This window comes from Dunckerocampus dactyliophorus, chromosome 13, assembly GCF_027744805.1.
Source record: "Dunckerocampus dactyliophorus isolate RoL2022-P2 chromosome 13, RoL_Ddac_1.1, whole genome shotgun sequence".
Lineage (NCBI taxonomy): Eukaryota > Metazoa > Chordata > Actinopteri > Syngnathiformes > Syngnathidae > Dunckerocampus > Dunckerocampus dactyliophorus.
This window is the reverse complement of record NC_072831.1, coordinates 24904477-24929137: the sequence shown is the minus strand read 5'-3', so window position 1 is coordinate 24929137 and position 24661 is coordinate 24904477. Positions and strand designations below refer to the sequence as shown.

Genomic DNA, 24661 nt, shown 5'->3' with positions numbered 1-24661 from the left:
CACAGTTTTAGCTTTTACAAGGGAGAATGAACAGTGAGGTGAGGTGCATTAGGCTGAGGTCAGATTTAAATTGTGTTTTTTTGGGGGGCTTTTTTTTGCATTTGCAGGCAGTCCAAATTATATTCACCACTGGCGATTACACTGTGTGTGCAACATGTAGGATTAGCTTGGAGTGAGTAGTTATCTTGCACAACCAAATAAATCTTCCCCCCAAAAAGCATTACTGTATAGTACAAACATTAATTCCTAACATCTTCATTCCTAAAAATGTTTAGTTCACAAATCAGCTGTGTTCCTATTGGACAGCCACTCTAAGGGTACTCAAAGTCACTTTTTTTTCTTTGTTGTGTTATGCTGCATTGGCAGCATTAAGTGTTTGTTCCCTTACATCATAAAATTACATCACTTTGTATTTGGTAGTGAATTGTTTAAATAATAATGACTATTTTATATTCAAAATTGTATATACGAATTGTTTATACGATTTTTAATCAATTTATCTAAAAATAATGGAATGTGTTTTTACGCTCAGTAGCTCTCAATAAGGTAACTATGCAGAATATTACAACAGCTCTCTGATGGAATGCAATACAGCACTAATTACAGCCACAATTATAGAATATGCTTAGATAGGAAATAAAATATAATAGAATAAACCGTGGCTGGTCAAATGAGGCTAGCGGTTATGTTAGATGCATGTAATCGCATGCAAAATACATCTAATTTAGATATGTAAAAGCAATTTAGCCACACTATAAAAGGGTGTGTTAATTTGTACACGATATAAGCAGCAACTGCAGGCGGAGAAATGGTGAAAGGATAAACAATAAATGGAATAATGGGTAAATGGGTCACAGTGTGAGCTGTAGAAGGAGTACCAGGAAATGGTGCTCACACTGAGCAGAAAGGTGATAAAGGGAATGGCATAAACTGGAGCATCACTCCCCCTAACCCCACCCGTCCCTGGTGGGTGTTGCTGGGGCAACCTCCATAGTGAAGGAAGGGCAGAAAGAGAGGGATTAATGGAGCTAGAGCAAGCAGCGTCAGCAGCACAGAGGCAGGCTATAGCCAATCAGAAGCCAGCATGCCTGATGAGAGCTCCACCCCCTGAAGCCTCGTCACAGCCCCGCAGATGGAGACAGCCCGGCTCGTGTCCTTCATCACTGATGAATGGAGCAGCATCCAGGGCGCATCACTACACACCTGCCCACTCTTGGATAGACCACACGGAGGAGAACTGGAACCAGCAGCAGAACCAGAACCATGAAGAGACGACAGAGAACCCCTCAGGATGAAGACACAATTGAGGACAACCTACAGCTTGATTCCTACCGGCCTTCATCCTCATCATCCCCTTCTCCTCCTCCCCTTGCTCTTCCTGACTCAGTCATGCCGCCCTCCACATCCGCATCCGCCCTCCTGGCACTGGCCTCCCCGACAACCCGTCGCTCCATCTCCATGGGCGACTTCCGGAGGGTGACGGGAGCGCTTTTCGCCACCTCAGAGCCAGGGTCCACTTCGGCCACAGCCCCATCCTCCAGGCTCGTCACGCCGAGCTCCAGCATGGAGTTTGAAGCCGCTCGCCGGCGTCTCCTGGAGGTGGAGGAGCGCCAGCGTGTCATCAGGGAGATGGAGCGACGTCTGGAGGAGCTCAGAGAGGTGTTTGTGCGCTCCGAGCAGGAGGTGGTGCTGCACGGGGAGCTGCTCACCAGGATGTCTGGCGCCTCCCAGCAGGGAGAGCTCTACGTGGCTGAGGGCAGCCAGCGCCTAAAGAAAGGCCTGAAGTTCAAGAAGCACCGGCCCACCATCGTCTTCTCCTCCATGCTGGGACTGCGAACATGCCTGCCTTGGCCTGTGAAGCTCAAGTAGTGCAATTTTTACTACTGTGAAATGCTTCTGCCATCTTTTATTTCGCTCTCATCACTCTCTTTTTGCTTGCTCTTCTATCCTGAAGCTGGTCCTTCAGATCTTTAGAGTGCCTGCAATATTCTCACACGAAACTACAAAAGCTAACAAGAAGATGCTCTTCCTTGTTGTCCTGGAAACCATGCTGCTTTTCAAGATTGGACCTAGAACGAGAATAGGTAGCGGCTGACTGCATGGTGCTGCATGGATGAGTCACGTATGAAGTGATTCATGCTTAATTCAGAGTAGAAAAGTGAAGTTTTAAGGTATGTTAAAGGATTGAAATGAGAGTTATACTTGCTGATGCTGCATTGTTCTCTAAGATGGAACGGAGAGAAGGCACCCGAACACAGAGAAAATGTGCCTTGACGTCTCTCTGTGATTCATCTGCTACAAAAGCTCTTTTTTTGGCAGCACGGAGGACCAGCGAGACAGACGGGGAGGACTCCACCTGTGGCCTCCTGTCTCCTAGCAACCACTGTTTGCTCTTTCTCTATAGCCACACAGAATGTATCCAACGAGAAGACAGCAGGCATTGCAAACAAACAAGAATCCAGGTTAGACGCGCTACGTGTGATGTGCAATGCATTTATCCTACACGACGTGGCACTTAGCGGACAGGACATTAGGTACACAAATGGACCTTCGAAAAGATAATGCTCAGCTGGAGTAAGGATAAAACTATATTTGGTGACCTAAAATCCAATCACACACTAGAAAGGCATAAAAAATAGATGGTAAAATACTGTGCAAAACAAAAACATATGTGATCATTTGAATTAGAAAAAAATAATACAGTCCAAAAAAAAGCATTAGTCCGTTTTATTGTGCAAGTGTAGCTGATATTGTGGCCGGTGAGTGTGCACATTCAGGGATGTCTATTCTTGGCATCTGAAGGTGAAGGCCTGAGAGGCTACAAGCACTCTCAGCTCAGCTTTCATTGGAAACGTATGTGGGATGTGAGTGCACGAGCCGGAAAAGGGACATCTTACTTGAGCATCAATGTTTTAGTATAGCTTCCTGCCATTCTGCTAAGATTGTCACTGTTTAGAATGTTGAAACTTGTTTATAAACCCAGAATGGTTCTGGTCTGGTACCAGTCTGCTTGTAATCCGGAGGAAATCATTTCTGATGCATTTGAAAGGAAATGACTTATTAGGGTGTCTTCACTCTTGGCCCCTTTGAGTTACTAGTCATTTGTGCAAATGTGAACACTCCAACGCACTTTGAAACAAAGCAAACTGGTGTCAATTCAGATCACTTCAAGCCCTCAGAGCAGTTCAGAGAACCTGTGCGGTCCAGGTTCACTTCGCCTTGTATTGCTGTTCGATTTGAAGTGGGCTAGAAAGAGATTAGGCGCAATGTGAACACAACTAGAACCAAATTGGTTTTGTCTGTTGATTCACTTCACTAGGTCCACCTTAATGGTGCTAAAGTTGGCTTTCTCTTGTCTTAACGAGTCAATGGGTTTGTGAACGTGGCATGTTTTTTTTTCCTGCTTTTTCTGTTCCTTCTCACACTGTCACAAATGAAACTACAGTGCGTGAGATCGCTCTCTTCTGTCATTGGTCGAATGTAAACAGATTAGTGAGTAAAAAAAAAGTGCTACAATACCAAATTGGCATTGGTTGATAACTTTAATAATTGTGCTGTGAGATCACATGCATGGTAAACCCAGCAAGATTGCTTTTTACTCTTATTGGTCTCAAATATATAAGCAGGGAAAAAAAATGGCTGACAGACGAGTGAGTGAAAAGCACTAACAATCAAAACATGGAGCAAGACTATTGTTCAGAACTTTAAAAATGCATTTTCACATTACATTCTGACCGCATACATGCTAAAACGTTTACCTCAATGGTCAATGCTCACACCTGAAAACCTGATTGGCTAATTTGCCAGTTAGATTGTATAGAAATCACAATTCAGTAGTTTGGAACTGGAACAGAGAATCCGGTCCACATCAGAATCGATGGCTGTGATCAAGCGAAGTGCACCAAAAGAGGAGACTGTTTGCTTTGTCTTAAAGGGACTTTACAGTGAAAACACCCTAAAATGCACAAGTACATTGTACATAAATGGAGTGGAGCGTTAGCTTTGATTGTTTTTCCCACATCAACTTTTCTAAAGGGCTCAAAGAATCCGTTTGATATGGGAACACGGTCGAACAGAGGGGAGACTTTTCGGTTCTCGTCTTTCCAATTCCTTATAGCCATAATGACCTTACGATTGACTTAAGTCTCGATTGATCATTCCACTCAGCCAAGGTGAACATCTGCTTGCCATCTTTGCGCACATCTCAACCAAACAATTATGAGCAAAGAGCTATAGCACAGATTAGGCCTTAGACAAGTATATGTACCATCTACTGTATATCGCTTCTCATATGCCTTCTGCAATGTCTGTGCAGTGGCAATGATAAAACCTGCTGACAAAGTGATGGTAAAAGTGGCAAACACATCCAAAAAAGACACAACAATGCTGTTTTCAAGCTCTATTTTTAGGACTATACATTTCCCAAAGATCTCGGGGCCCACTTGCAGAATGAATGTAATGTTTAATATTTCAAAAAATCTTTATTTGACTGTCGAGTATTTAATATAATAACTTTGATTCTACCTTGTTTGGACCTCTGGATAGCATTGACCTTACTTAGTATTTTTATGTGAGCCATGTAGTACCACTTATTTGCATTTTGCTCAACAAAAACGAATGAATTTGATCTAACAAGTTAATAAAATAATGGGGAAAAAAATTGTGCTTAACTAACAAAATAGAATCCTATGACTGACTGTGTAAAAATATTTTGACAAGAAAATGTAATATAATATAATATATTATTAAATAATATTATATAATATAACATATGCTCTTAACCAAACTGGTCATACAAGTGTCCAAACTATTTTCCATGTTATTTTCTAGATTTGAATGATTTGATTCTAAATGTGTGTGTGTGTGTGTGTGTGTTGTGGTAGAATTAAGCACTGAGCTTTGTTTTCTTTAAATCACATTTTTTGCTGTAAATTCCACTTTCAGCGCGTATGTGTTAGCTTGTTTGGCCCTCACAGTGATTGTAAGTCCTTTGCGTTCATTTGTAACTTTAAATATACAGCCTTAATTCCTGACAATTAAATGAGATGTACTTCTTAACTGAATGAAATATTTGCTTGCTGCCATTTTTCCTGCACAGGGAAAGAATGAACATTCTTATGTTTTCTGCTTACTTTTTGACTGTGGTTTTATGTTGAAGTTGAATTTTCTTGACTGTTTATTTAAGCACCAGGCTGCGATGTACAAGACAAGGTCACATCATTAGGATTAAACTGGCTAAATGATTAAAATGTTACATAAGAAATGAAGCTGTTATTCTGTGAATTCCTAATGGTTTGTATTTGATTCAGCGGAAAATGACATCACTTTGCAGTGGATTGGCATTCTTATGTTGTCATTGAATCACTCACTTCTCCTCTAGAGGCTTTTTACTGCGGAATGTATTAAAATCCCAGTTAGATAACAGTGCATTTAGATGAAAAAAAAAATAATGGAAATACATCCCACCGCCAACTTAGTGCTCATTATTGTAAGCCAGGATTTGTGAAGCTACATTAAGCTGATGTTTTCCCTTTGGCTCACTTAATGGACGCATTAAGCACATCTTATGGTGTATATGCTGTACGTAAGACATTTACATTTTTAGAAATCACAGACGGTGATTTTTAACACACGAGCTAATAATGGACTAAAACATATTTTTTCAATAACTCCAGAGATTTATTCATTCTTGCATTTTCATGTATAAGCATCCCACAAGGTGTTGTGCATACATACTGTGTAAATGTCACCTGTGTACACAGCACGGAGCGAGGAAAAGTGTGTGTGTTGGCAAGGACAAGCATCATTATTATTCGGGACTTTGTTACATAAGTGACAGGTTGGAATGTCATTATACTGGACACGGGGTTGGATGAACATGGCGCACTACAGCTGCCAAGAGAAGTGGAGAGCTTGGATAAGAGCGTCACAGAGGCAGGCATGATGGGAATATTAAAAAGGTGAATGCAGCTGTCAAATTGTACGAACATGTTGGATTCAAGAGCTTTTTTCTATCCCGCCTGGACACTAAGAAGAAATCTTCTAAGATAATAACACTCAGTTTTAAGAGGTGTTAAAGTACCAGTATATTTATTATTGTGGTATGCAGTGGCCTAGTGGTTAGCATGTTGGCCACACAGTCAGGAGATGATCGGAAGATCTGGGTTCAAATCTCCGTTGGGCATCTCTGTGTGGAGTTTGTATGTTCTCCCCGTGCGTGCGTGGGTTTTCTCCGGGTACTCCGGTTTCCTCCCACATTCCAAAAACATGCATGTTAGGTTAATGTTAATGTTAATGTTGAAATTGTCCATAGGTATAAATGTGAGTGTGAATGGTTGTTTGTCTATATATGCCCTGCGATTGACTGGCGACCAGTCCAGAGTGTACCCCACCACTCGCCCGAAGTGAGCTGGGATAGGGGTAGGATAGGATAGGGAAGGAGATACCCAGCATACCCGCGACCCTACTGAGGATAAGCGGCATAGAAGATGGATGGATGGATGCTATGCAGTGGTGCACAACAAATCACACTGACAGCTGTTTCAAATATTTCGACCCGCTCATGCAGCTAGATAAGACTAACAAGCTGCCAAAATAATGCAAACAATATGCGTCAACGTATGACGCAAATTCCCTGATCGACTATTTAACGACGAATACATTTTTTATTTTGAAATACTAAGTTAATGGGATAGGTGTATCTCTGTCTGAATGTTTTGAACTCCTGTTGCCACGCCAGTGTCATTCAGAGCAGATGTAGCTTGGCTATGCATCTGTCATTACACGTCAATATGAATACTGTGTACTTAATTCTTAAGGGTGCAAATTTTGACAGTGTAGTGCTGTCCCAAATAGATTACTTGCCAGAAATGACTATTGCAATATTTACCCACTTCCTCTTCTTCTCTCCTTTTTAATTATGAATTGTAACCGTATGAGTTGGCCCCTCTTCCAAGATGGCCATGATTGAGGGTGGTTAGGATCCATCTCTGCACACTCACCATGTTGAGACCTGCTAAATGCATCATCCGGGTGCTGAAGACGTGCTGCATTTCACCGGACTTCTCAGTGTGAACGCACTTGTGCACTTAAAATCCTACGTGTAAGTGCCTAAGTGTGCAAATTGAGTTTGCTTGTTCTCCCCGTGCGTTTCGGGTAGTCCAGTTTCCTCCCCCATTCCAAAAACATGCATGTTTTGGCAACTCTAAATTGTCCATAGGTATGAATGTGAGAGTGAATGGTTGTCTGTATGTGCCCTGCAATTGACTGGCGACCAGTCCAGGGTGTACCCCGCCTCTCGCGGGGTCAGCTGGGATAGGCTCAGGCATACACCCGTGACCCTAGTGAGGATAAGTGGCATAGAAAATGGATGGATGGATATTTTCAGAGAGCATAGAAAACCTGTTTACCACCTTCTCAATAGGGTTTTTAACATTATTAGAGCCCTCTAGACATGACATAACACCCCTACAGTCACCTTTACACTCCTATTACCCAATATAGTTGACATAATAACAGAAAATAACACATATTAGACATAAATAAAACATTACAGACTCACACGTTGGCATGGGAGAGTTCCTTGTTTTTTTTCTGGAGAGCGTACTTCCTGCCGTGGCTATTGTCTCATCAATATAATGTAATGGTGGCTGAATGACACCACCAAATTAGTCAGCCTTTTTATTTGAAGACACAAGGCACAATGTCTTATAAGCAGATGCTCAAAAACACATCATGAACAGTTCAACACTTCTTAGTTCTCTTCTTCTATGGACTTTCCTGAAAGCTAGCTCTAACCCAGCATGCAGAATATCACTGCCCTCTATAGCCCACATAGTGAACAACAGCTCAGAACGGCACAATACACCTGTCGCTACAGTAATATTACTGACACCCAGTGCCCACTGTTGAATATTACATATATTTAAATGCATCTTCTGAATGCTTTGCATTTGTATTTTCATTCATTTAGCCTTTTTTAGACTTAAAAATGTTTAATTTAGGCAAAGAATTGGTCGAATTTGTTTAAATGTGCATATTTTTGGGTAAAAATAGGCTGTATTCAACCACAAAACAGCGATAATTTATTAATTTATTTTGATTGCTGTGAAGTTCGACCCGCCAAGTGGCGAGGGAAGACTGTATTATCTTTATAAAAGCAGAACTTTTGTATGGGACATCATTATATGACATAATCTATCTTGAAGCAATCCTTAAAAATTGCCCATTTATTTGAATGTAACTATTAAAAAAAAAATAATTTGAAATTAAACACCAGATTAAAATCTAAATATATATGTTTTTCTTGAGCTAGCATGTGCTAAAAAGTGCCACAGACTCGCAAGATAAAGGGAAGTACTGAAGGTTTTTCTTATGCGTGCCGCTCTGCAATGAATAATTTAATCAATGCGTGCTTGTATCGAGCGAAAAAAGCACTTAGCCGCTTTTGTTCTGTTTGAGTTTCTGCGCTACTTGTGTCTGGAAACATTTCATCATCAACATCATCATCATCATCTGACTTGCACTACACACTCACCGTCCAAAAATATTAGGTACACCTGCACTAATGGCACTCAATGCGAGAATGTTGCTTTTACAAAGATAACATTTATTATTGTGGTGTGCTGACAAGAGTACAGTAGACACACGCATACACACACATCAGCGGACATTTTAGACAAGTATGTACATCAGTTAGCATATAAATCTCCATGACATGAGTTACATTTTTATAGTTACTTGTCAGTATAAAAAACGTTTTCCTCACTTAAAGTTCCAAAAAAGGCTATTTCATATGTACATGAAGTGCAATTGTGCTTGTGTGCACTGTTACGATGCACACATGCCTCCAGTAACTGTATTCACACATATCAATAAGTGTCACTTCCTGGTTTTTACCACAAATATTCCATCATTAACAATAGTTCTGGATGCCTGCAGACCTTGAAAGGGTTTTTGGCTGCAAGCCCAAAATACGTTTTCCCTCTTTAAATAAAAGACCCTGGCCTTCTTTAGACAGCAGCTGGCCTTTTCCAAGAAATTATCCTGCATGGGTTTAAAGTGCATTTAAACAGGGATTAGCTCGGCAAGCACGGAAATGCTTCAATGTTTCAAAATGTCTTTGTACCTATGAATACAAAGATTTTAGAGAACTGAAAAATGCAACAAGGACAGTTTTTGTTAATGATTGAGACTCCCTATGTAAATCCCTAAACAGTATCCTCACGCAGCCTCCGCTGAGTGTGTGTCCTCAATTTAATCACATTGTTCCAGTTTGAGTAAATCCATGTTAGCTGCGTGAGGAAAACAGCATAAAGTCCACTTGGAGCCGCTAGAGCGCTATAATGCCAATGAGCAGCCAGTGCTGGTTCAGTTGTTCATTCGCAAACGTCCGTTAATTCGCTACTTTCTGAACGTAGTTGGCAGGAAAAGTCCCATTCCTGGACGAGTCCCCTTCTATGTAACCCATCTGATGAAAAAAAAACAAAAGAAAACCAAACTTAAAAACACAGAAAAATGTCATGAGAAAAAGTGTATAAAGTGTATTGTGAGGGGTTTTACAGCCTTAAAACATATATAATAATTGTAAAAAAATATACTTGGCTACTCCACGGATTTCACTTATTGCGGCCAATTTTGGGAACCTATCCCCCACGATAAACGAGGGAACACTGTAGTGTAAACATTTGTGCAGGATTAAATAATTGGTAGTTGCACTTACCCACCAATAGGGGTCACTAGAGAGCGTGACCACAATGGTCTCATCTTTGAAAAAGGCGAGCTGCTCTGAATTGGTGGGTCTGCTGTCCACCAAAGCCTTGACCCGCTTATTTGGTTGTCTGTTGCCTGAAATCTGAAGGATGCACAAGATGTGCAAAGGGTAAGGAATGACATACTGTACATGACAAGAGTGTATACTTCATAGTGGTACACGAGAAAATGCACAGAATTTTAAGGCTGAAGAGGTCATTTGTGGGACTACCATGGCATTCCTGCGGGGTCGCAGTGCAGGGGTCACGCCGGGTGAGGAAGAGGGGGCTGCAGAGGCAGGGACTGGGCCGAGGCCTGTGCAGTTTCCCCCTAAAATACAATACGGCTCCTCTTGGTTGCTGGTGGGTGATAACACGGCACACTTCCCCTGGTTGCTGCCTCCGCTGCTGGTCCGTCGGTACGATGTGGTCTTCTCAGAACTGGAACAGGACACAGGGAAGCGGTCACATGACATGACAATGGTAAGTCTATAACTCTTGAGTGAACAGGCAATTTCAAGCCTAGTATTTATATTTAATACAGAGCAATGATTAAATTACAGCTAAGTAGATACTGTGGAGGTTGATACTGCAGCATCCAGAGCTAAGTTAGCATGTGTGTCTATTTTTGTCCTTTCTCGGGTTTACATCTTACCTGACGGGTCCGATGTGGCTTTGAGATGATGTGGTAGTATTTGGAGACGGGGAACCAGTAAAGGCTTGCCCATCCCCACTGTGTCTGTGACCCCTGAACACACCCCCCTTATGTGGTTTTCCACCACCTGGGCTTTGACTCTCTGAGCTGGGTAAAGGGGGGCTCTGTCTGGCCTGTGTCTGTGGACCTGGGGTGTTGACCGTCGGGTTAGATCCTCGTCTTGGTGTAGGGAGGTTAACGTCCTGTGTTGTGACTGAGAGCTGAGGGTCGGAGCGACCTGGGTTAGGAAAATACAAGTTACTCAACATTAGGTACTCCTGTCCAATTTAATATGCATCAAGATTTTTGTCTTTGGAGTTTACCTTTTGGGGTGGATTTAGCAGGCAGCGGCGGTGGTGGCATGGCTATTCCAGAGGGGGCGCTGTTGGCTGGTGGATTTCTGTACAGGAAGTCCAGGTTCTCATAGGTCTGACAAGGTCTGCTGCCTGGATTGCCCCCAGCGCCACCAATCACACTCCAACGGGATCCAAAGCCTCCGTTTGAGGACAGAGGAGAGAGTTTTTTTGGTAATGGGCTTACCTAGAATGACAGACGGAAACTCTTACTACCCATTTGTTCCAGGTGTATAAATGCATGCTAGGATGTTTACCCTCTCGTCCAGGTCGTCCTCGCTGTCGTACATCTCCTGAGCTTGAGTGTGCCACATGAACTCAACGTGAATCTGAGAGTTGAACTTCCCACTGTGAGCCAGCTCCAACTACAAACACAAGTAGCAGTCAAAAGTCATTCAGTATTTGTGCCTGTTGGCAGTTTGAAACGTCATTTTACTTAATTTTAGTTTTAAGTCACTGTAGTAAACTTGCCTCGACAGTTGTCTGACAGTTACGAATGTTGAAATGCTACATACAACACACTAACATGAGGCATTTTAAGACACAGTACAAACATAATGTGTCCTTCTTTTCCACTCTGTCATAAATACTTTAAGTTTAAAATAAGTAAATTGGAGAGACTACTTAGTTAGCTCGGTAGCTTGCTCTGCTAGCAGCGGCCGTCTCTTATGTCTCTGCAGTGATTCCGTAGCCTGCGCAATGTGGTGTAAATAATGAATAATACGAGTGTAAAGGTGGCCAATGGGGTGCTAATTCATCTTTACAAGGCTCTAATAATGTTAAAAACTGTATTTAGAAATACAGTTTTTGTATGAAAATATTGCATTTATCAATATCGAATCTTACTTATCGCAGCCGGGTTTGGAACCAATTAACGGCAATAAACGAGGGACGACTGTACATACTGTAAATAAACTCAACCATTACTATCATCATTAATTAAATCATTGCCCGTACAGTTCAGATAAATGTTTGCATTTTCAGGATCCAAAAATGCTGTGATCGTGCAAAACTAACAACCCCAAACTACACATTGCTGTGAGCAAAAACACTCAAAACGTGTGAGTGAGATCTCACCAGTTCAACACATTGTGTGTGCTGCAGCCTCCTTGCCATATCTAGGGCAGTCTCTCCCGCTGAGTTCACTTAAGGTGGCAATAAAAAAACATAATTAACTTATTTAATGTTGTCCAATAGAGAAACAGAATACACAAAGAAAATGCACCTATGTGAAGAGTGGCCTTGGCTTTAAGCAGCAACTTGAGGGATTCGGGCTTATGGTAGAGGGCGCTGTAATGCAGAGCTGTGTTTCCTTCTGCTGTTCTCTTCTCCAGACAGTTGCTGTGAGATCAAAAGAAGAATGTTGAGCATCACTCTATCACGTTTAAGAGAACTGAACAAGCCATAAATCATCAACTCATGGCTGACTGATTATGGTCTGACCCGTTCTGACACAGGAAGTCCACGATAGCCAGGGAGCTTCTTTCTTCCAGGCGCACAGCCAAATGGAGAGCGGTTTCTTTGGCAGCCTAAAAGTGACAAAAACATGACGTTGACAGACTTTTGTGCAATTTTACCTCTCGGATTAGACAAAAAAAACTGCATAACCGCAACAAAAGAGGGATCTTGCATGGGCCAAGGAAGAACATTTTGCTGAAGATTCAGATAAAGATGTGAACATTTATGGAATGTATTTTAGGAATTTATTTCAAAAATGTTCACTGCTACAGTCTATAGTCATTGCAAGAAGTCTGGAGAATGACACAAATATTAATTTTCACAAAGATGCTGCTTCAGTTTTTCTGATGGCAGTTTGCATATATACGTTGCATATACTGTATTTGCGTATATGTACGATGTTATGAAGACTGATAAAAATGAATGGCAATTAATTACTGGATTTCAGCCCTGCCACAAAAGGACCAGCTGACAACATGTTAGTGATTCTCTGGTTAACATAGGTGAGAGTGTTGACTAGGACAAGAAAAGGTGAGCAGAAGGTGAGCGCTGCCATCAGTCATGTGTCATGCCAACAGTGAAGCATCATTCATGCGTGGGGTTGCTTCTCAGTCAAGAGAGTGGGCTCATTCACAATTTTGCCTAAGAACACAGCCATGAATAAAGAAGGGTACCTAAACAACCTCCGAAAGCAACATCTCCCAACCATCCAATTTCAATTTTCCAATTTTCAAAAAAGGAGACAAACACCAATTTACAAATTATCGACCAGTTTCCTTGTTACCACAATTCTTGAAAATTGTGGAGAAGCTATTTAATTATAGGTTGGACAAATTTATTAATAAGAATGAATTATTGGCAAGTAGTCAATATGGTTACAGAGCCAACATTTCAACTTCTATGGCACTGATGGAAATCACGGAGGAAATCACTACTGCCATAGACAACAGAAGATGCGCAGCTGCAGTATTCATGGATCTGACAAAAGCTTTCGATACAATTAATCACACTATTTTAATTTCAAAATTAGAAAGGTACGGAATTAGAGGTTTAGTCTTAAATTGGGTTAAAAGCTACCTAGCAAAGAGGAAACAATTTGTAAAGCTAGGAGAATATACATCTGGGAGTCTACACAATACGTGTGGAGTACCACAGGGGTCCATACTGGGACCAAAACTGTTTAACTTGTACATTAACGACATTTGCAAAGTAACTAACAACTTAAAATTGGTCTTATTCGCCGATGATACCACTGCTTTCTGTTCTGGTGAAAGCACACAAGAACTCATTAAAAAGGTCAAGGATGAAATGGTCATATTAAAGTCATGGTTTGACAAGAATAGATTATCTCTGAATTTAAGTAAAACTAAAATAATGCTATTTGGTAATAGTAGAAAGGACACGTACGACCAAATACAAATTAATGGAACGGATATTGAAAAAGTGGAAGAATATAAATTCCTTGGGGTTATAATAGATGAAAAAATGAGTTGGAAATCTCATATTAAATATATACAACAAAAGGTGGCGAGAAATATCTCTATATTGAATAAAGCAAAATATCTTCTTGATCAAAAATCACTCCACACTCTGTACTGTTCCTTAGTATTACCATATCTAACGTATTGTGTGGAGATATGGGGAAATAATTACAAAAGCAATCTTCACTCACTCACTGTACTGCAAAAAAGATCTGTGAGGATAATTCATAATGCCAAGTATAGAGAACATACAAACCCTTTATTTTTAAAATCACAGATATTAAAATTCGCAGATTTAGTACACTTTCAAACCGCTAGAATAATGTATAAAGTTAATAATAACTCGTTACCCAAAAATCTAATCAAGTATTTCTCAATCAGAGAGGAGAAATATGATCTTAGAGGAAAATTAAACCTAAAACATTTATATGCGAGAACAACGCTGAAAACCCACAGCATTTCCGTGTGTGGAATTAAATTATGGAACGGATTGAGTAAAGAACTCAAACAATGTACAGAGATGAGCAAATTCAAAAAACAATACAAGCAGTTGATGTTTGCTAAATACAAGGCAGAAGAGTCCTGATTGTTCTGTCAGGTTTGTTATTTTATTTTATTTATTTTTTTATTTTCTATTTTATTTTATTTTATTTTATTTTATTTTTTATTTATTTAATTAAATTTTATTTTTTTTATTTATTTATTTTTATTTATTTATTTATTTATTTTTTTTTTTTTATTTTCTTTGTTGTGTTTAAAAAAAAAAAAAAAGAAAAAAAAAAGCTTTGTTCTTATTTATTTATTTATTTATTTAGTATTGTCATCATTATTATCATTATTATGAATGTTCTCTCTTTTTTTGGGGGGGGAGGGTTATCTCACCATTATCTATTATGTGTTATCCTGACTATCACTGAAAACATGACATGGAATCCAGGAAGTGAACTACATGTACTGTACTAGATGTAGAATGGATGGGGGGTAGGATTAAATAAGCTTTGCTTCTTCCTACTCCTTTTGGACATGTGGAACTGTCAAAGAATGATTCACGAGATGTATTCCATTGTAACCTTCATGTTCAAATAAACTAAACCAAACCAAACCAAACCATCCAAGAACAGTTTGGTGACGAACAATGTCTTTTCCAAAGGCAAAAGTGATAACTAAGCGGCTTGGGGAACAACACAGTAACATAGTAAGATATGGCGAAAAGATCTAAAAACATTGAAGCAGCAAACCAATACTTTTGGCCACGACTGTATAGTCGTCCCTCGCAATATTGCGGTTTGATTATTGCTCCCTACCTCTATCGTCTTTTTCCAAAAAATTAATTAATAAATGATCGCTGTTTCGTTGTGACTATGGCGTATTATTAGTCAAACAATATTGAAAGAAGAAGGCATATGCACTGTAGTACTCTGGTCACTAGGCATCAGACATTTAACATATTGAGACATGATATTAGATTATCGCCACACTGCATGGAGTCAGCCTTGGCATTTGACATGGTAGTGTCAAAAGAAGTTCTTCTCCCATTCTGTGTGGAAGTGGTAAGTTTTTGGCTTATTTGTCCTTCTTCCCAACTCCATTTTTTTCCCCTTTCTTTATTTTAGAATATAGTAAATAAACTGGAGGCTAACTAGTTAGCTCGCTAGCTTGCTAACGGTTAAAGCCATTGCCGTCTCTTGTGTCCCTGCAGTGATCCTGTCGCCTTCGCATTACAGTTGCATAAACAAAGAATAATTGGCATAAACAAAGAATAATAGGAGTATAAAGGTGACTACACGGGTGTTATTTCATGTCTACAGGGCTCTAAAAAAATGGTAAAGATTGTATTTAGAAAGTCATAAACAGGTTTTCTATGCTCTACCTATGAAAAAGTTAAATTTATTAACATTGAATAATACTTCGCTTCATTCACTTATCGCAATTGGGTTTGAAACCAATTAACTGCAATAAACAAGGGCTGTATTTGTAGTGAGCCCACTTGGGAACATCAGCGACGAGATACAATTGCAAAAAAGCGGCAAAATAAACGTATTTGGTAACCGATTTGGAATCCACATTACCGTCACCTACAGGTCTGGAGTGGAACAGCATCACTCGGAAAACAATTTTCATTGAAATTAATCAGGCAGTCATTTTTATGATTGTTGCTTGTTCTGCTGCAACCATCAGATAAATTATTCCTTACATCACAAGCAAGAACCCAACTGATTTTGAATTACACACAGGACAGCTAAGGTAGAATTATCGTCTCGCTTTCCAGTCATACTTTCTGAAGTTCTTTTGTTTGAAAAACAGGGAAAAAAACGGGGATCTCAGCTCTAATTTTAACAGATATGCTGTATTTCCCTGAAGAACAGAAGAACCCTATTGATTTTGAACAGCATTCAACATCAGATGGCAAAATTGTCACATGTTGCCTTTCAGAGCGCTACCAGTCAAAACTCAATGCTTTTTGCTGTATTATGTCAAAGAGAGAGCCATATCTGTTTTGAAGGACACAAAATCCATGAGGTTGTTGGGGTTGAAAGGTCACATCAGAGCATGACCTGAATTATTGATTACTTCCAACTGTCATCTGCAAAACAAGTCTGAGTCACTGCACAAAAAACAAGTTTAAGATGTGCAGTTGACGTTACGGGTTTCTTGTGCAACATCTTTTGGTTTTTATTAACTGATAAAACCACAAAGATATACGCATCATTCGGAGTCAGCAAGGAGATTAAAGGAAAGGTAATACAGAGCGAGGCATGCGTAATTCAACAAGTTAGTTGCACTTATCCTCAAGCGACGCAAGCTCCTTTGGCCCAAAAGCTGAAATAACAAACGAGATCCAAGCAATACAAACAAAGCACACGTCAGACACACTGGTTACGTTACAATGCGTGCATAGCAAGCAGGAGGGTACAATTACATGAAATACAAGACGACCAGACTTCAGGCAAAAAGGAGAGGTTCTTTACCCTGAACTGCTTTTAAAAAAGAACGGATGAATATGCCTCATGTTAGAGGTTCGTTTATACAATAGCCGTGTTTTGGAGAGTAAAAACGCATACGCAACAGCAATATACACATTAGAGGTGTGTGGATGGGTAAAAAGGAGCTTTTTGGTTTGTCTCATAAGAAATGTACGACATTATCTCATGTTTTTTTAACCTTATTTAACAACAGAACAAGAGGTTTTTAACTTACTTTATAAATATTTTTAAGTTTTCCCATAATGCATTTCGTCTGAGCAAAGCATTTCATTGGAGGACAAGTGGCATAGAAAATGGATGGATAGATGCATGGTGCTGCAATGCTGCCTCTGTCCACCAAAGGGAGCCAGAGGAGCCCAGAGTCCAGAGGGATGCTGATGTCATCGCAGCGCCCCGGCAGGCACGGATGAATGCATTGCTCAGATGCAATGCATTATGGGAAAACTTTGAGTTTTTTAAAAGTCGTATTGGTACATGTTTTTTTATTTCTCAGATATACAGTACCTTTTGAGTGGTAAGTTACTGTGTGCTGTGTGGTGAGTTTAGTTTTCTTTGTAAGATGACACAGTGAGTCAGACTGTTGTATTGTTATACTGTATATAATGACCTCCTGCGATTTCCAATGGGTTGACAAGCTCATCGTGAGTGCACTGATAGCTCATGATTGGCTCCTGCCAAAGAAATAGCTACCGTTTCCTCACTGACTCGCGAGCGGCAGAGTATTTCAACAATTGGTAGTAGTTCTGAAGTAAAGGAGATGTCACGAGATTAGGATTTTAGCCATAAATTAGCCGCACCGCTGTACAAGCCGCAGGGTTCAACGTTTAAGAAAAAAGTAGGGGTTTATACACAGGAAAGTTTTTGCTTTTGTTTAGTTATTTTGCAATATTAACTTTCATGTATTATTTTCTTGATATTGTTACATTGTCTTATATTGTTGTATTTATATAACTGTTATATTGTTCACAAATATGTTTGAAGAGAAAAATATATTTTTGTTTGCCTAAAATCTTTGCCCTGTGTTTTCTTGTTGATTATAATGATGATCAACAAACTACAGTTCAAAACCATAAAATGATTCAATAAATGGTTGGTATTGGCAAATAGCCCTGTATTTACTTGGTGACTGCACTATACCAAAATGTGTAGTAACGCTACAATGTGACATCGCCGACTAGTGGCATGGAATGTGTATTGCAATCTTTGTAGTTTTGCAGTCTGTGTGATCAGACAGCGTTGCAGTTTGTATGGGCAGCCTGGAAGAATGTTGAAATTTTGACTAAACATACACAAAGATGCAAGTACAGCTGAATTGGAGAGCAATACATGACTACAAAGCCAAGAAAGTCAAGCCAAGAAAGCCAAGAGAGTGAAGCAATTCAACTAATGCATTTGTTTGTGCCAAAAAAAAAAAAAACATCAAATATGCGTCCAAAAATGTCTTCATGTCATTCTGCTTGTTTTGTAATTGCTAACAACATGCTGATTGCTCATTTGGGAAAGGTGAGCTTTCATTTTTCCCCAGAACAAACACAAATTGGTTTTCTGGAAAAGGTGAGATCATGGCAAGAAACACTTCCAAATGTTGTGGCAATGATGTCCACAGCCACTAAGGGGCATATTTTGCATTGTACTGTACAGTCATTCCTCGTTTATTGCAGTTAATTGGTTCCAGACAGATAAGTAAATTTTGGTAAACAAACGGAGTATTTTTGTAGATTGAGCATAGAAAACCTGTTAATGACTTTCTAAATACAATTTTTAATATTATTAAAGCCCTCTAGACATGAAATAACACCCCTTTAATCACCTTTACACTGATATTACCCAATATATTATATATAATCAGACAAAGTAAGCCTTTTAAGACATGAATAAGACTTGTGCTCGTGTGTGTTTCAATAAAAGTCATCCGGACGTGTGTACAGGAAGTGACGTAGGGTATTCAGAGTGTTATTATTATGATGATGATGACTAACGTCTTGTATTGTCTTAAACTGTGTTTGTATTTTAAATCATTTAGAACATTTTTAGGCTCGAAAATGTTTAATATAGGCCGAGAATATATAACATTTACTTAAATATGCATTTTGGGACTAATAATAGGCCGTAGTCAACCACAAAACAGCCATCATTTATTATTACATTTTTGAAAAACCGCGACAGGGAGCAATGTTCGAACCACGATATAGCGAGGGACAACCGTACCTTCTTCTTTTTAACCCGCAAGTAGATTTGTGCTGTGTTGTACTGCATTAATCAATGTCGTCACCTGTACGTCCGTTATCGAGAGGGGTTTGGTGAGGTCCGCTCCTTCGGCGAAGAGCTGTAAAAGAGACGTCAGATCTCGACTCCTCACGGCGTCACAGAGCTGTCCGGGTTCCGGTGTCTCTCTTCGCAGCACGTAGCGACGCTCGGCATACTTTGCGACAATGTACTCCTTTCTGGCATTCCTGGTGGTCACAAGGAAGAAAATTATTTTGAAATATACATTCATTTCTGTTGGAGGTGTCCTGTATTTAAAAGGTACAAGACTCACATGTCACTCTGTGGTAAAGGTTTGACAGCATCGCTTGGAAGCCCCGCCTCCATGATGTCGTTGAATCTTGTGTTCCCGATACTGACAGCCAACTGTCACATAAAATATTTCGATATTTAGATATTAGACATATTTAGTAATGTAGAGTAATTGCTCGTTTATCGCCGTTAATTGGTTCCAGACTTGATCATGATAAGTGAATTTCTACAAAGTAGGATTCCTCATTTATAAATGGAATATTTTCGCAGTTAGAGCATTGAAAACCTCTGTACGACCTTCTAAATACGTTTTTTAACATTAGAGCCCTCCAGACATGAAATAACTCCCCTATAGTCACCTTTACACCCGCATTACCTAATATACTTGTAGTAGTCATACTAGGAGTAAACAGTAGCCTGTGTTTTTATTAGGGATTATTGTGCCTGTTGTGAAATAATTCCAACCTGCAGTAAAATAATAGTCATCATCCTCATAATAATAATCTGCAGTAAAAGCCTATTGCTCTGGCATGTCTCATGTGTCATTATAATGTCTCATTAAACATTACAGTAGCATTACTGACACCTAGTGACCAGTGTAGAATACTACATTTCATCAAAGTCGTTGAATGAGTCTTTTGAATTTTTAGTTCATATTTTAGTTCATTTAGCCATTTTTTGCTAATTGTTAACTTAACAAAACAGCATGATTTATGAATATATTTTTGAAAAATCATGAGTCAACGCGTTAAATTGAAACCTCAATGTGGCAAGGTACGACTGTAATGTGTGTTTTTAAGGGATTGAACAGTGTATCTCGTTGGTACCAGTAACTCAGATGTGCTCAGCAGGTCCAGAGTCAAGGACTGGATTCTGGAGTAGTGGACACCCAGCTCTCTGTGGATGCCCGAGCACTCGATACAGGTCAGGATGCCGAGATTGGTCGATAACCATGTTGGATCTATAATAAAAAACAAAATACAGAGGTCAACTCTCCAAAAAAACTAATAGACACACATAGCAACTGTAGTATTGACAGTACAAGTACTACACCTAAAGTGCTTGAGAACACCACTTTTTGATACCCCGCTGATGGGGTACCAACCTCAGTGTTACAATACCTAAAACTTGACACACGATAAACACATTATTAAATGGATAATCATAACTGAGCACTTCTTAAAGGCAGGTCATGCAGGTATAACAAATGTTGTGGCCGGTCGGTGTAAATTGCAGTCAAATGGGCAATCTGGGTCGGATCCCGATTAAACTTCATTTGACACAAAGTTATGTCCATTATAAATGATTTCGGAAAACTGGGTATTTTTCCTCCTCGGAAGAATCTAAAATGATGCACCTAAAACTGCACTTAGTGGAAACCCACACCAGTGGAAACTCTCCTTGGCAGAGTATGAAATAAATCTTGAGACCTGGGGCACCACAGTCAGCGCAGGCATCGTTGCCTGGCATTTGGCGGAGCTCTGCGATAATGGCTTTGGAAAGTTCCTGCAGACCGCTGTCCTGGAGGTGGAGCTGGTCTCCTCCCAGTGCTGTGTTCAGGGCCTCCTCCTTGCTATTCTGCAGCACCGACACCCAGCTGAGGAACAAACATGGTCATCATTCATAGCACTATGATACTTCATGCTAAGCCTGATTTTGTCATTTCTGTCGACCTCGGTAGCTAAAAAAATCATCATCATTCATGATTCATAATCTATCCATCTCACAGGTGTGGTATATCAAAATGCTGATGAGAAATGTGTATTGGGGGTGTTTTCAGCTTCCAGGAATTGATATTTGCAACATGGGGGTTGTACATTATCATGCTGCAACATGAATTGATACTTGTGGATGAATGGCTCTCGTCACAGTATCTCTGTGCATTCAAAATGCCATCAATACAGTAAAGAGCACCTGTGTTGTGGATGGAGTGGTTATGGTTATTATTACACAGGTGCGAGCATGTTTGGGATACGGTATTTGAGGCAAATTGGGGTCACACCAGATTTGGACTTTCGAACCACCCCCAGTACAACACATACACCCCAGTACGACACATGTCAACATAAACGGACCACTGTTTCAAAGAAAAGGGGTCAACCATGTCTATAGACGTCGACTTAAGCAGGTTTCACTGTTCACTTATTTTGTACAAATGCCTAGTTTCCAAAAGTCCTCCAGGGGCTCAGCCACATGAAACCGACCATGCAGTGTTCTCCATTCCCACATTAACACACAGAGCTTCTTTGCATGGTAAAAGTGGGACTTTCCATCCGGCCCACAGTGATCATGAGTGTAGGACTTTCCGTTTTGCTTCCTTTAGCTTCTCCTCGTTGTTGTTTTTACCTGATTACAACCTTGGGACACTTGATTAGGTACACCTGCACAATCCAGTGAGGAATAACACAAACAATCGGCCTTTATTATCTTTTTAAAAGCCGGGGGTTCGATTTTTTTTTGTTATGGATCCCATTAAATTGTGCGGGCGCATTTCAGTTTGACTCCATTACATTATTTTGCCACATCCTTCTCTCTGTATAACACATACCTAAGCTGCAAATTAACAGAGCATGGCAAGCAGTGACCTGCAGCACAGTAAGAAGAGGAGATAGGAATACAAATGAATGCACGGTCCATTCTTACATCACACATTCCTGCTCGTCTTCTGACTGGAAATGGTATGTCCGATTATCTGTGGAGAAGATGCATTGGCAGCGATAAAGAGTCTGACTTAAATACAGTTTTAAAAAAAAAGAAGAAAACAATGAATGTAAAACAGTTAAATGGACAGTGGAGATAAAGCAGATAAACAGAAATGAAAGTGAAAGCAGCAATTGACTGTTTTACTACTGTCTTTCTCATTCTATTGAACAGTGCTAAGATGAGAATAAACATTTTAATCGTAATAAATATACACAATGAAAATAATCAACATGATAAATACATAATATACAAACACAAATAATTACTTATTATTGTTGTTATACAAATAAATAGATAATATATTAAAAACATTAAAACAAAATATAATATAAATGCTAAACCATAAATGTTGTAATATTGGAATGAAAAGAAGCATGTCCTATGCACATGTTTTATTTTATTTCTCCGTTAAGCAAGCAAAAACATTGATGTACTTTTTTTTGGCAAAACGAAGTAAATATACAGCCCATTAAAACAAAAAATGTATAAAATTAATACATTTAAATGACATTTGTATTACAATTACTATAATAATGTAGTTCTTTGTGAATGAATGAAACAAAGTCAATTCAAATTCTTAATTTATTACAATAATTTCTTATTAAGGTGTCCATTAATTCACAAAATTGTGAAATATAAATATAAAAAAATCATGTTAAGATTATTTTTTATTTTTATTATCATGACCGATTTCTTTATTTAATAGCATTTTGTTTCATCGCAATGCAGCATAACCATTCATTTCAAAACAATTCACATTTTAATGATCATTTAATTGGCTTTATATAATTTTGGGACAAAAAAACCCCTCATAGTTACAATTTTGAGTATTTTTATATACCGTAAGCGTTTTTCAAGAATTTTAAGCATTCGCAGGAAGTAAGGGTAAAGCGTCAAAGGTAAAACTCACGAGTAACCAGGTCAAAGGCTCTCCGGTCCTCCGGGTTTGGTCGCACCTGACAGGTCAGGAGGTTCAGCTTGGCTGGTGGTCGGTTGATCTGAACATGCACGCACACACACGCACTTTTGTGAGGTTTTGTTGGAAGAACATTTAAGTCTGAACATTTAAGGGTCATGGTGGAGAGGACAGTTGGACAGATTTGCTGGTCCTCACCGTGCTGTGAGAGATGGTCAGACAGCCAAATTTGACTCCACATTTCCTCTTCTGCCACACCTTCCTTATCCTGTAGAAGAAATGTGGTTACTGGAGGTCATGTCCACACTCCAGACACATTTTCAGACTTTTCCAAGCAGCTGTGGTGAATTAGCAAATGCGTACAAACATGCTGATATCATATGATAATATAATGGCTTACACTACAGTACAAACCAAGTCCTGCTCGGTGGCTCGTTTTTTTAGCAATAAAATTCAAACCAAAGACATAAAAATAGAGCAAAAAGGCATCGTGTAAAGAGAAAAAGCTGAACTATTAATAATACTTCGCTACATCGCAGTTAAAAAATTGCTACTTTGCTCTGCTGCGGTTTTTCAAAAACTAGTGAATAAATGATCGCTGTTTTGTGGTTGACAATGCCCTATTATTAGTAAAAAAAATATTGAAACACAGTCATATGTAGTATTGTACAGCAGTCACTAGGCATCAGTAATCTTACATTGATGAGACATTACCTTACATTGCATTATCTTAACTTGCACTACATGCAGTCAGCCATAGATGCAGAGTCCTCTTATTCCGTGTGGAAGTGGTATGCTTTTGGCTTCTTACTTGGTCCTTCCCCATTCAGTTTCAAACTAAAGTTAAGACTAAATAAGCGAACGCCCTGATGCTAACTTGTGAGTTATTAGGTCTTATTATTGCCAATTATGTCTCCATTTTAGGTAATACAAGTGTAAAAGTGACTGTAGGCGTGTTATTTCATGTATACACGGCTGTAGTAATTTAATAAAACATATTTAAATTCATTTATCACGGTTGGAAGTGGAACCAATTAACTGCGATAAACAAGGGACGGCCATACAAAGATTTGCCTTTTTTTTTTTTTAACTTTTACAAAATTTAAAATATCAAAGGGGACCCCACCTCATTTGATTTTTCTGCAAGCGGCCCACAGTAGAAAATGTATTCCCCGGGGGTAGACAAAGGATTTGTGTATAACTTTATGCACATTTACATTTCTCCATCAAATAAGCTACCAATTCATTCCTTCACAAAGACGGTTGTGAAAGTATTGAGATCTTTAAAATGCAAAAGTATAACAAAATGATGCAAGTAACCGTGGTAACCTTGTGTGATAAGTAAAAGCTGGGTCCACTCAACATGCCATTTTAACAAAAAGTTAGAGGAGGGGCCCCTGTTTGAATCTTCATGTCAGGGTAATGAAAAGCAGCTGGAAGGGTTGCAAAGTTTGAGACCACTCCTTTCCTTTCCTTTCCTTTCCCTCCCCCATCACCACCACCACAAACCCGACCCCTCTTGTTTTATGCATTAAACTCTATGTGCTGTGATGATTCAAAATAATACTCACACTTGTTTGGGATCGTGCATTGAGATGATGAACCGTTCATACGTACCCGTCACTCTTTTTGAGCAGGAAACCCGATTTTTCTGTGCCGTACTGCTTATTGCCCTGCGGCTGGTGGATGCTGTAGCCGTTGCCGGAGTTTTTCCTGTTCAGGTATTCCTGGGACATAGTAATAGTCGTTTCAACAAGGGAATGTCAAAATTCCCACATGCTCATAAACGCAACAGTCCAAGACTGA

General features: G+C 39.5%; 2 protein-coding genes across 6 annotated transcripts in view; one reads left to right on the top strand and one right to left on the bottom strand.

Moving 5' to 3' along the window:
- Positions 1-1119: 1119 nt before the first annotated feature.
- LOC129192048 (TMF-regulated nuclear protein 1-like) lies at positions 1120-6104 on the top strand. The gene has a single exon (XM_054795507.1). The coding sequence runs from the start codon at positions 1264-1266 to the stop codon at positions 1867-1869; it is 606 nt and encodes a 201-aa protein (XP_054651482.1). The 5' UTR covers positions 1120-1263; the 3' UTR covers positions 1870-6104.
- A 2156-nt stretch (positions 6105-8260) lies between these two features.
- The window catches only part of asap3 (ArfGAP with SH3 domain, ankyrin repeat and PH domain 3), a 35231-nt gene continuing 18830 nt past the window's right edge, over positions 8261-24661 (bottom strand). The window contains exons 10-26 of one of the 5 annotated variants that reach the window (XM_054795498.1): positions 24473-24582; positions 23054-23123; positions 22850-22937; positions 21880-21928; positions 20667-20833; positions 20064-20197; positions 19259-19350; positions 18992-19172; positions 12240-12325; positions 12022-12137; positions 11874-11941; positions 11054-11161; positions 10767-10983; positions 10405-10681; positions 9983-10190; positions 9726-9853; positions 8261-9469 (exon numbers count right to left, since the gene is read on the bottom strand). In XM_054795498.1, coding sequence (XP_054651473.1) covers position 9469; positions 9726-9853; positions 9983-10190; positions 10405-10681; positions 10767-10983; positions 11054-11161; positions 11874-11941; positions 12022-12137; positions 12240-12325; positions 18992-19172; positions 19259-19350; positions 20064-20197; positions 20667-20833; positions 21880-21928; positions 22850-22937; positions 23054-23123; positions 24473-24582 — 2100 coding nt within the window. In that variant the 3' untranslated portion in view covers positions 8261-9468. Of the gene's footprint in view, positions 9470-9721; positions 9854-9982; positions 10191-10404; positions 10682-10766; positions 10984-11053; positions 11162-11873; positions 11942-12021; positions 12138-12239; positions 12326-18991; positions 19173-19258; positions 19351-20063; positions 20198-20666; positions 20834-21879; positions 21929-22849; positions 22938-23053; positions 23124-24472; positions 24583-24661 lie in introns of all 5 variants that reach the window. The other 4 variants (XM_054795499.1, XM_054795500.1, XM_054795503.1 and 1 more) reach the window with 4 other exon arrangements.

What these genes read in the sequence shown, in the direction of transcription:
- LOC129192048 (XM_054795507.1), top strand. Translation starts at nt 1,264, where the DNA reads ATGAAGAGACGACAGAGAACCCCTCAGGATGAAGACACAATTGAGGAC.